Genomic DNA, 12,435 nt, shown 5'->3' with positions numbered 1-12,435 from the left:
TATATATATATTACATAAAATAGCAATATTCATCTTCTTCAAATGCTTCAGACAAAATTTATGTCACAGTGATGGTTTTTCAGGCAGTTTTTCATGTGTGTGGTTTAAAACTTTGCTTGATCAGGATTTAATATTCCTGCATCATCCTCACCAGTATAACTCAGTATATGACTTTTTGAATCAGAATAGGAGCATAGAATTCTGACCATCTCTGCCTAGACTGTTACCTACTAATGGCGCGGACAGCCTTAGGAAAGATGTCTTGTCTTTATGTACACTAACCCCATGACATCCACATTCCCCTGCTGTTTCGTGCCATGATGCCAGCATTGAATTCTCAGAAACGGATGTAGTCTGCTGAGACTCAGATGTTGGTCTGAGGTTCAGTTTGGCAGCTTTTCTACAGCATTTTATCCATCGTGCTTGTGGTCATGATGAAATATCTTTTCTTTATCTCAGACACCTAGTGGTTGTAAGAGACTACACTAAATACTTATGCTATAGCTCATCAGGACTAATTCTTCACATCACCTGTATACATTCTTGTAGCACTGTGTCTGTTTTCTCTCCTTGTTTTGTCTGTCTGTATCTCATGTTGCCATAGCAGCACGTCTTTTCCCTCTCGTCTAGTCTGTCTTCATAGTCAGTGCTACAAGACAAAGAGAAGAAGAGCTTGGTCAACTTTGTGATTCATGGACAAACAAATTGAATGTTCATTTGTCCCACTTCCTCAGTATCCATTGCAGATCCAGGCTTGTCATTGTGCAACTGTGTTACACTCACTCTGGGGTATCGACCTCTTGTGTGAGTGTGCATTCTGCAGCCACTGATTGTTCTGTTCCGTTTTGTTCTGCTCAGCCAATAATTACTTCTCCCTTGGATCCCCTTCCCCAGATTTTGGGTAAGGAGGGTAATTCTACAGAATACCCAGCTGGGCATCAAACTGATTCATGGGATTTATTTAACTCCCACACGGAAATGGCACTACGAAGCCCTCCAACCCCTGTTCCACTGTTGGAATGGCGCTGAGTTATATTGCAAAAGAATGACTGAGGGCTTGTTTGTTACAAGCAGCTAACTGTGGGACCAGAGGGAAAGGCCAGGGTTACACAGACATATTTTGTTGCTTTTGTCAGTTATGTGCAGAGAGGAATGCTTCTTTTAGCGACAGCAGTTTTGCCACTGACTTGTTGTTCTCTGTTACTTTTCTCTGCACTGTGTGTGTACTTAATAGGGTTTGGGACCTGCAGAAACTGAATTCATATTTAGATTTCAGCTGGTTCATATAATACCTTACCAAATGTCAAGCATGATAAGTAAAATAACAGGTAACACATTGAAACATTTCTTATTATTACTATCTCCCCTTTATTTGCCCCTTTTTTTTAATTTAAGCCTGCCGACAATTCCCTTTTTTGGGAATGCACAAGCTTGCCATCACTTTTAATTTATCCACATCAGCACACAAATTCAGTACATTGCTCTTGTGTGTAATTAAGCTTCTAACATAGTCACCTTTAAATTCTTTTTTCTTCTTAAATGAAAAAATTCTTTCATGTGGCACTTGACTCTCATATGTATGTTGGCATGCTGTGCAGTGCCTGCAACAAAAGGAAATTTACTGCAAGGACCAGCATAGTTCACAGTACGGTAATTGGAAACTCTATTGAAGCTGTGAATACACAACCCTCTTCTCTGCTGTCACTGGGGGAATTTCTGTTTTCCCACATTTGGCCTACTATAGACATTATTCACATGGCTTATTGTGAAGTAGAGGTTCAGTCACACAAACAGACCCAGAACTGGCAATAGAAAATAACAAGTGGAAACAAGATGGCAATAGCGGAGACATTTTGTGCGCAAGTTGAGTTTATGCGACACTGCCTGGCTTACAGCAGTGGAAGGTTGATAGAACATCAGCAACTGCTTCTAAGAAATGGTCAGCAACACATCTTGTTTACGACGTCGTGAAAATAAATGGATTTGTTTGGATCTGCACCTAATTTGAAATGCAGTAATGAAGCAGTCTGTTACAATGCTGCTGCCAGCCCTCAAACACTATCCAACAATAGGGAAGGTTCTCACTTGGGTTTTGATTGTGTAGTTCCTAGTATATTATCGGTGGACAAATTACATCACAATTCTCAGAGCAGTTCTGTTTTATTAGACATAAAATGGTACAGTGTACAAACTCACCGGTGGTGTGAGGTTTGATATGTTTCAGCAGTCGTCATTTTTAGTGATAGCTACGCTGGTCTACAGCTCTTATGCATTGCTGCATTTTAGTGAACACATCTCTCAACAGGAATTATAAATTTACAATCAGCTACTTCACCTGGTAGCCTGTCTGGTTTAAATGCAAAACAGATGTTTAACAGAGCTAGATAGTGTTTTGGTCTGTGTCACACAACCTTTAAATGGTGTTGTCTGTCTGGAATCATTGTTGAAAAAGTCCCAAATGATGGTCTGTTTCTCTTATCTGCAGGTTAACAGGATTTGCCATCCCTCCACCTGTTACCAGTACTGGCTCCATTTTTTCACTGAGGCTTACCAGTGACTTTGCAGTAAGCGCTCATGGATTTAAGGTAGCTTATGAAGGTAAGAAAAGCTTTGTTTACTGCTTTGCTTTTTAATGTCATTAGAAATGGACGTTTATATGAAATTTAAGTTAGAGACCATGATCAGGTCAGCTCCTTATAAATGGAGTCTTCATTTAGAAGAAAAATCTATCAGCCAGGGGAGTAGACACTGCTTAATCTTATAAGACGGACATGTGATCACACATAGTCCACCTAATTTCCTCTAGGACTCCCACTGTTAACTCATGGAAACATTAGTTACCTCAATTAAGCAAATTTATTTAATATTTTCCAAATCAACATGTCTTCCTCTGAATGTCCTGAACCTTTTCTGTGACTCCAGAGGTGCATCTAAAATTGCATGGCAGATGGTGATGGGAATTAGCTGAACTGTTGGATCTACTGAGTTATCTGTGTAGAAGCAGAGCTAAGTGCAGCAGGGAGCTGTCTAAATATGAACTATCCTTCTGTGACCACCTTGCTCACCCCTGCTCTTTTCCCGTGTCCTCCTTCATGTGAACTCCATTGCATTCATCTCTAGTTTTCTGCATTTCCATTCCTTTATTATGCTACTTTGTTTTGTCTCAAGCTTTCTTTTCTTCCTCATCTTATTGTCCCACCTCCTTTTTTTCCCCTACCTCATATCTATTTGCTACTTGTCTGCACCTTTTTTCCTCTCAATACACTAAAGTTATTTCATCATTTTATCTTCTGTTTGGGAGCGGCTGTGGCTCAGGAGGTAGAGTGAGTTGTTTCCTCACTGGAAGATTAGTGGTTTGATTCCCGGCTTGTCCAGTCCAAGTGTCCTTGAGCAAGACACCAAACCCCCAGTTGCTCCTGTGTGTGAATGTGTGAGCGTTTGGGACTGCGAATGGGTAAATGGCCAAGTAGTGTGAAAGCGCTTAGAGTGTGCTGCAATGTATAGAAATGTGCTATACAAGACCATTTACAATGTTCCTTTACCTTCTCTTGCACTAACAGGCTGGTTCATGCCTCCTCATTTCCCTCCCTGCCCCAGACCTAGCCATTCTACAGCATCTTTCCTGCCCATGTGGGTGCTTTCTTGCTCTGTTTCTCTCCCTTTCATGTCTCCTTCTATGTCTCTCTGTCTCCAGCAGCTTGGTTGAATTTGATGTTCTTCTATTCCTAATATTCTGACCCCCTCATGTATGTAGCCGGGTAGGACAAAAATATCGAGACACCTCTGAATATAATGTAGTCCAGTACAACACCACATTTAACTATGACCCCAACAATAAACATATAATTGATTTTATACATTAGAGTGTGCTGCAATGTATAGAAATGTGCTATACAAGACCATTTACAATGTTCCTTTACCTTCTCTTGCACTAACAGGCTGGTTCATGCCTCCTCATTTCCCTCCCTGCCCCAGACCTAGCCATTCTACAGCATCTTTCCTGCCCATGTGGGTGCTTTCTTGCTCTGTTTCTCTCCCTTTCATGTCTCCTTCTATGTCTCTCTGTCTCCAGCAGCTTGGTTGAATTTGATGTTCTTCTATTCCTAATATTCTGACCCCCTCATGTATGTAGCCGGGTAGGACAAAAATATCGAGACACCTCTGAATATAATGTAGTCCAGTACAACACCACATTTAACTATGACCCCAACAATAAACATATAATTGATTTTATACATTTATGACAATTTTACCAAAAACACAGATGTTAAGGCAGAAATGTTGCATACAATTGTACGGGTGTACCTAATGAAGTGGCTGGTGAGTGTAATTAATTACTTGGAATTGACAAGCACTCAAATATAAGTACATGTACCCAGTCTGAAAAAAGTGTCATTGGTGCATCTCTAGTACATAAAATGTGTTTCCAGTTTCTTATGACTATCATTTATTTTTTAATAGTCTGATGTTACAACATGGTATACAGTGCATCCAGAAAGTATTCACAGTGCTTACCTTTTTCAGCATTTTGTTAGGTTACAGCCTTATTCCAAAATGGATTAAATTCATTATTGTCCTCAAAATTCTACAAGCAATACCCCATAATGATAATGTGAAAAACGTTGGTTAGCGCTGTTGCCTCACAGCGAGCAGGTTCTGGGTTCGAGCCCCGGCCAACCTGGGGCCTTTCTGTGTGGAGTTTGCATGTTCTCCCCGTGCTTGCGTGGGTTCGCTCCCATAGTCCAAAGACCTGCAGCATAGGTTGATTGGTGTCTCTAAATTGCCTGTAGGAGTGATTGTTCATCTGTGTGTTAGCCCTGCGATGGGCTGGCGACCGGTCCAGGGTGTACCCCGTTTTTCGCCTGCAGCTGGGATTGGCTCCGTGACCCCATTTGGGACTAAGCGGTTTAGAAAATGATGGATGTACAAAGGTATTCACAGCCTTTGCTCAATACTTTGTTGAAGCACCTTTAGCACCAGTTACAGCCTCAAGTGTGAGTGTGATACTACAAGCCTGGCACAACTATTTTTGGGTAGTTTCTCCCATTCTTCTTTGCAGTACCCCTCAAGCTCCATCAGATCCATCAATCAGATCTCTCCAGAGATGTTCAATCGGGTTCAAGTCTGGGTTCTGGCTGGGCCACTCAAGGACATTCACAGAGTTGTCCCATAGCCACTCCTTTGTTATCTTAGCTGTGTACTTAGGGTTGTTGTCCTGTTGAAAGGTGAACCATCAACCCAGTCTGAGGTCCAGAGCGCTCTGGAACAGGTTTTCATCAAGGATGTCTCTGTACATTGCTGCAGTCATCGTTCCCTCTATCTTGACTAGTCTCCCAGTTCCTGCCACTGAAAAACATCCCCACAGCATGATGCTGCCACCACCATGCTTCACTGTAGGGATGGGATGGTGTTGGCCAGGTGGTGAGCGGTGCCTGGTTTCCTCCAGACATGACGCTTGGCATTCAGGCCAAAGAGTTCGATCTTTGTTTCATCAGACCAGAGAGTTTTGTTTCTCATGGTCTGAGAGTCCTTCAGGTGCCTTTTGGCAAACTCCAGGCCTGTGACTGAGGTGTGGTTTCCGTCTGGCCACTCTACCATACAGGCCTGATTGGTGGAGTGCTGCAGAGATGGTTGTTCTTCTGGAAGGTTCTCCTCTCTCCACAGAGAAACGCTGGAGCTCTTTCAGAGTGACCATCGGGTTCTTGGTCACCTCCCTGACTAAGGCCCTTTTCTCTCGATTGCTCAGTATGGCCGGGTGACCCGGTCTAGGAAGAGTCCTGGTGGTTCCAAACTTCTTCCACTTACAGATGATGGAGGCCACTGTGCGGATTGGGACCTTCAATGCTGCAGAAATGCTTCTGTACCCTTCCCCAGATCTGTGCCTTGATACAATCCTGTCTCGGAGATCTACAGACAATTCCTTGGACTTCATGGCTTGGTTTGTGCTCTGACATGCACTGTTAACTGTGGGACCTTATATAGACAGGTGTATGCCTTTCCAAATCATGGTCAATCAACTGAATTTCCCACAGGTGGACTCCAATCAAGTTGTAGAATCGGCTCAAGAATGATCAGCGGAAACAGGATGCACCAGAGCTCAATTTTGAGTGTCATGGCAAAGGCTGTGAATACTTATGTACATCTGATTTTTTCATTTTTTATTTTTAATAAATTTGCAAAGATTTCAAACAAATGTTTTTCACATTGTCGTTATGGGGTATTGTTTGTAAGATTTTGAGGATAATAATGAATTTAATCAATCTTGGAATAAGGCTGTAACCTAACAAAATGTGGAAAAGGGTAAGCGCTGTGAATACTTTATGGATGCACTGTAAGGTGATTTGGATCAATATTTAAACAACTACAGTATCTAGGTAATATAAAGCATTTGCTTACTCAAGCCTCTACAGACGCAACTTCAGAAATCTTGATATGATGGTGCGATCAAATTTACATTAGTGTATTAGCAACACGTTGAGATTTGCACACAATAATTGCATCAATATGAATGTAGCACCCTCTTTTTGGACATAAAATTATGGTACAGTATCTTAATCTGAAATGAAAGTCACATATAAAACACAAAAATCCGATGTACGCGTTGATAATGTATTCTTTTGTCAACCAAGATAATTTGTTGTCATTTCTGTCTTCCTTCCTATATGGTTAGCTACAGTTTACACATAAATATGTATATCCTGCTCATCCTTAAGACTGAAAATGTGTGATGCTTGTCCACTCTCAGAGATGATTGAATCATGACTGCAATTAAATGGATCTGACTCTGCATGTATATAAGGACACGGTGAAGGACATGGCCAGATGGAATCTAATTTCTTGGCAGCCTGTCAATCTCTTGTCCAGGACTGTATTTTGAAATGCAATCCAGCTACAGCATGCTGCAAATTTTATAACTAATTTGAGCTTATTTTCCTATACTATCACGAGTACTACAGTGATCCTGCAATCTTAATTCTGAAGCAGGCCTGGGTCAAGCTGCATTTATCAGAGGTAGAGATATGGGGTTTTTCTACAACACAACCCATGCGCTTGCTGTTTTGCAAAGGACGGAGATGGAGCCATGCACAGTACTTGCGTATGTTGAGTAACGTCATCTGCTTGCCCTTTGTTGAAGGTTGTGAGTTTGCAATGAAAACATTGCCCTGCCTGTCTAAAACCTGCCATGATGCCATTTCAGCCTGTCTGTTTATCTGGAAAAATCTTTGAAAGACAGCTGACCTATAAAGTATAATTTCATCTTTTCTGCCCAAATCATTTGCTTTGTCTCTCTGTGGCAATGCAATTTGGTCACTGAGATGGAAAAGGTCTTGAGTGTGCATGCATGTGTTCTTTACCAGCTGCTGTGCCCTGTGATCCAACATAGGTTCAGTCAGTATAGACATATATATATATTTTACCCGCTTGCGTGAAATCCAGCTTAGCAGCCAGTCAAGCCGCATACTAGAAAGCCAGACAGGCAGTCTACAGAGGCAGCTCCTGTGGGGAAAGTGTGCTGCTTGTGTGCACACAAACACTGCCACTTCGTCCAACTTCCATCTTCTTCAAAGGGCTACAGAGTCATTAGATATACAGGCGAAATAAATAGCTTAGCCCCAGAGAAATCTAGCACCCATCTACCTTATTTACAAGTTCATATAATTCACTTGTTACTGCTGTGATGAGGGATAAAGCAAGACCATCTTATTCTCACTATCTGTTAATGTGACTGTAGGTAAAAATTGTATAGGGAAGTTTATGGCAAAATTTTGTGGTGCTTTCCTTTTTTCTGTGGAGTGTTATATTTATGCATTTAATTTGTCAGCCCCTTTTTGCAATACATCTCTCCACATTTTCACCGCTTTTGCAGTTAACTTGCATATGAATTAAATCTTTAAGTCTCTTGTCCTCCAGCAGAAGCTCGTGCTCTGCGGGGGTGAAAAATGGTGCTCTTTGAACATACATTTGCATGTAGCCAATTGGAAACCAGCTGGTTATGACTTTGACTGTCAGTACACTTTACCATTCAGTTCAGTGTAAAAGTGTATGCAAACTTTTGATTGATAGTATGTGTGTGTGTATGGAACCAGATGACTGGGGGCCAGGTTTAGAAGTTCCATCATTACTAATTTGATCAGGATCTGTTTATGTAAAAAGTACAACGCCCAGGTTTACAATGTTGAAAGTTCTTCATTGGCATTGTATTAGTGATGTTTGCATCTAATTTCCAACCTTAAAGCAAAGTTTGTACAAGTTTTCATTAGGTTTAACTTCAGTCCAGCCCCTTCAATTATATCAGCAGTTTATTTAGAATCATCCAGCCAGCAAGACTTGTTAGCTCAAGGCTAACACTGTATCTAAAGCACTTGATTTCTTTAGGGGGTTCTTCAAACCCTCTAAAGTAGAAATCCTATTTTATTGTTAAATGCTGGCTGTTATTCAAAGTATTTCTTTTTCTCCTAGTTTCATTTAGGCACAGAGTTTTAATTTGTCTGCACTCCAAAGCCTTATCTAAAGCAACTACTTCAAATATTCAACGCATATCCTGTGAATTCAAGGGCTATGTCTGTCTGCGACTTTGGTGTATAGAAAGTCATAACTAAAGAGCAATGCATCAGTGCTGGTATAATTACAGTTGAGATGCATCTGTTACCTTTTTAATTAGTGACCTGAGGTAAGATTCTCAAAATATTTACTTGTACGGGTAAGCGTCACGTTACTCTGCATGGTTCTCTTAAGAACAGCTGCCAGAAAGTAATAATTCTATCACTTGATTTCTGATAGTTACCATAAGTCGGTTTGAATTTCATTTTTTAAATGAGGGCCTGCTTAGTGAAACAATGAATCAGATAAATCTTGTCGCAAAAAAATCTGCACAACATACTGGACAATTAGTGTTATTTCCTGTAGGAAATACATATTGCTGTTTTTTTTTTATAGCATGGGGCTTGAATACATTATACCACTGCAGTATACCAAAGACAGTTATATTTCTTGAAAAATGTGGCATCATCCTGGAAAATAGTTAATCACATTTTTATTTGGCTGAGTGCAATATGCCTTATAATCCCAGAAACATCTGGCAGTTGAAATTAGATCTCTGTTCAGGTTAACGGGGTACAGGCGGCTCATGGATATGATTTGTAACACACTCCACAGTGTACAAAGTTATGAGTTTGACATTTTACTCATAGTCACATGCTCTCTCTCAGGTTGGAAAAAAGCAGCAAAGATTAAATTGTGACTCAGTTATGGAGAAACATTTCAACAAATTTAGAGTTTGTTCACATTCTTTCAAACTTATGGAAGAAGTGGTGAGGTACTAATAGTTTGCATCAAAGTCACCTAATAGGTGCACACTTTCAGTAATTTTGCATTTTTAACCGCTACACACTGAAGAGTTTTGCTAGGACCCTGTTAGTATAGGAAAAATCCATTTATCTTAATAGTGCAAAGTTGCTTCCTGATGTTCATATTAGGACATGGAGGATTTGGATATTTAAGGGGATATTTACTAAGGATTAAATGTGTTCTTGTTTAGCGACATTAAATATGGGAGGAGAGAATGGAAATGTATACAAATCCCCTCAGCCCCTGATTTACCACCGCTGTGGCAGAGGGACTTGAGGCTGATATTTAACGTCAGGAGAAAGCAGGTGTAGAATTTGCAGCCTTGCTGTCAGCAAAGCAACTGTTCGTCATCTCAAGTCTCATCTGAGTTAAGAACATGTTTGAGGAGGGAGAAGATGTTTGTAAATTGCATCACTCACCAGAAGAGAATGTGAGGGACATGTACAGGCTTTCAGGTCAAACCACGTTTCACTTACTAGCTTTGAAAAAAAAAAGATGAGTTGGCAGAAGAGTACAGTATGTGACTGCAGTTCCAAAATATGTTTGTTGTTGTTTTCATTAACGATACTAAAGTTCAGTGGATGTAAACTTGAACTTTCTCCTACACTCCCTTTTGGTCCATACATGCGCAGCACAGGCTGCAGGTTCTTCTAAGTGGCTGTGTATTCAAATTAACGCTGCTGTGGCTGTGCTAATTTACATAATTAGTGTTAGTAAATATGCTGCTAAAGTGAAATATTTTGGTGCAGCAATATTTTGCACACCTGTTTTGCAACAGGTTTATCCCACCTAGCCTCTGGAGAGAGAAGCTGGTAATATATGGATTCATATTATTTAACATGCTGTTGGTTTTTAAATTCTCTGTCAAGCTCACCTCCCCATTGTTGACGCAGCTATTTCTGACCCAGTGACACTCATTAATACTTTCCAGGAAAGACTTTCTGAAAAGCCATATTTAAACAATTATCTTATCTCGGGGGTGTAAAAACAGTGATTTGACTAGTATAATAAAAATTATCCTTCAAGATAAAATCTGTTAATGATGCATCTGTGTAATGTCCTAATCAATATATAGTATTGTCTCTAATCCCAGGCCATTTAAGCTTGAGCATCTGCTGAAATATTTTTTCTCTTTTTTTATGCAGACTGTACAGTTAGCTTTAGGCAGACCGATATTAGAATTGTTAAATATTGACACTAATTATTTAACCAACCAAAAGAGATCAATACATCAACACTGAGATAGGTAACTACTGTACATTCAGTGCAAATACCATGATAAGCTCATCATTGACATGTACAGGTGCAGAACAATAGGTGGTGCAGTAGTTTAGCAGTACCCGTACTGTTTTCCTGTCAGCATCATTGGCACAGTTCTCCACTAATAAGTTTTACCTTGGTCCAGCAGCCATGCTCTTGCCGATCAGCGTTTTTTAATTGGCCTTGTATGTTAGTTTTAAATAGCTAAAGCATAGTGTGTTTTTGGTATTCTCCTGTGACTGTCACATCCTTGTCTGGTAAATGTTCAGTCAAGAGATACTGGTGTGATAGAAAGCCTTGTGAGAAAGTCATAAGTAATTCTGAATAATGTCTGGTTACATACAACAGCAGTGCCTGGCCATCTGATTTTGTGTCTTCTGTCTTCTGAATTTTTTTTTTTTTTGATGCAAATGTTTTCATCTGAGCAGTGTGCTGAATTTTAGTCTGATCTTCTCTGCATCAAATTGCAACAGTTGTTATGGCAAGTTTGTAGATATTTAGATTGCCTTTGATCTGTGTTATCACACTTTGCTGATCTCTGCAAATGTGATATTTGAAACAAATACATTTTAATTTCACAGGGTCTTCATAACTCCCATGGAGACACATTTGCTGTTTGCTGTCAGGGAGCATGCTGTGCCCTTTAGGGATGAATACATTCATTGCAGCCTGCAGAACACGCTGTAGCTGCATTTAATAAAACTGTAGGTAGGGACTGGTCAACACAGCATATGATTGTTGTTGAAACTTTTATGAGTTATATGTCCGTGCAGTTTCTCTGTCATCCAGGTCATAGTAAGCTGAAAAAAAACATGGAAAAAATCAACTGGACTTGGTTTTAGGTAGAAGACATTTCACCTCTCATCCAAGAGGCTTAATCAGTTCTGTCCGACTGGTGTTGAGCCAGAGATATTTATCCCCCTGGGTGGTGTTTCACTGGGTGGTGTTTCAATCCTTCGATGGCCAACAATGTCCCCTAACGACTCGGTTGTTAGGGGACATTGTTGGCCACCAAAGGACTGGAACTGCAACACATCAGTCCTTAGGAGACACTGTTGGCCATTGAAGGACTGAAACATCCCCCAGGGGGATAAATATCTCCTGCTCGCCACCAGTTGGACAGAACTGATTAAGCCTCTTGGATGAGAGGTGAAACGTCCAAGTCCAGTTGATTTTTTTTTTTTCTATGTTTTTTCAGCTCTTATAAGTTAAAATGACGATACTCACTGTGGCAGCTGGTCCTCATCTGCAACACTATGGCTAATGGGAGGTGAATATTTCTTACTGAACTTCAAACATATTTCATATAAAACAGTCTGCCACAGTTTACCTTTACCAAACTTTATCTAAGCAGAAGTTTATTATTTACAAATACATATTGCTGTAGTTGCATACAAATATACTACTTACTGTAGGAGTTCTGACCTCCACCTCTAGTCAGAGGTCAGTTCTACAGGGAATCTCCATTGCTTCTCACTACTCCCCCCCCCCTTCATCGGTAGGGTATCATTAGTGTTGTGCTTTATGTATGTATGTATGCATGTATGCATGTGTCTCAATTAAAATCGGTATCTGTTTCCAGGACGTTTCACAAAGGATGTCAATCATAAATTTCCATTTGTATATAAATTTTCACTGAACTTGTCTAGTTTATTGAAGAAGGAAGTTGTACAGTTTGAAAATTGCATGGATCATATATAAATTTACTGTCCTTAAGACAGATCAGGGATATTGTCCAAATATAATTGGTATTAAAATGTGAACGCACAAATTGGAGCCTCAGGTCCCAATATTTCATTCTGCTCTCTCAATTATATGTGATCATCC

The 12,435-nt window shown here is 40.2% G+C and overlaps 1 protein-coding gene across 4 annotated transcripts in view; it reads left to right on the top strand.

The window, feature by feature from the left end:
- The window catches only part of LOC109958184 (CUB and sushi domain-containing protein 3-like), a 229,504-nt gene that overhangs the window by 31,286 nt on the left and 185,783 nt on the right, over positions 1-12,435 (top strand). For all 4 annotated transcript variants that reach the window (XM_020596611.1, XM_020596613.1, XM_020596612.1 and 1 more), the window contains exon 3: positions 2,486-2,598. In XM_020596611.1, coding sequence (XP_020452267.1) covers positions 2,486-2,598 — 113 coding nt within the window. The remainder of the gene's footprint in view (positions 1-2,485; positions 2,599-12,435) is intronic.

Source organism: Monopterus albus, unplaced genomic scaffold (genome assembly GCF_001952655.1).
Source record: "Monopterus albus unplaced genomic scaffold, M_albus_1.0 scaffold31.1, whole genome shotgun sequence".
NCBI lineage: Eukaryota > Metazoa > Chordata > Actinopteri > Synbranchiformes > Synbranchidae > Monopterus > Monopterus albus.
Note: the sequence above shows the minus strand (reverse complement) of the source record. Positions and strands in the feature narration are given on the sequence as shown.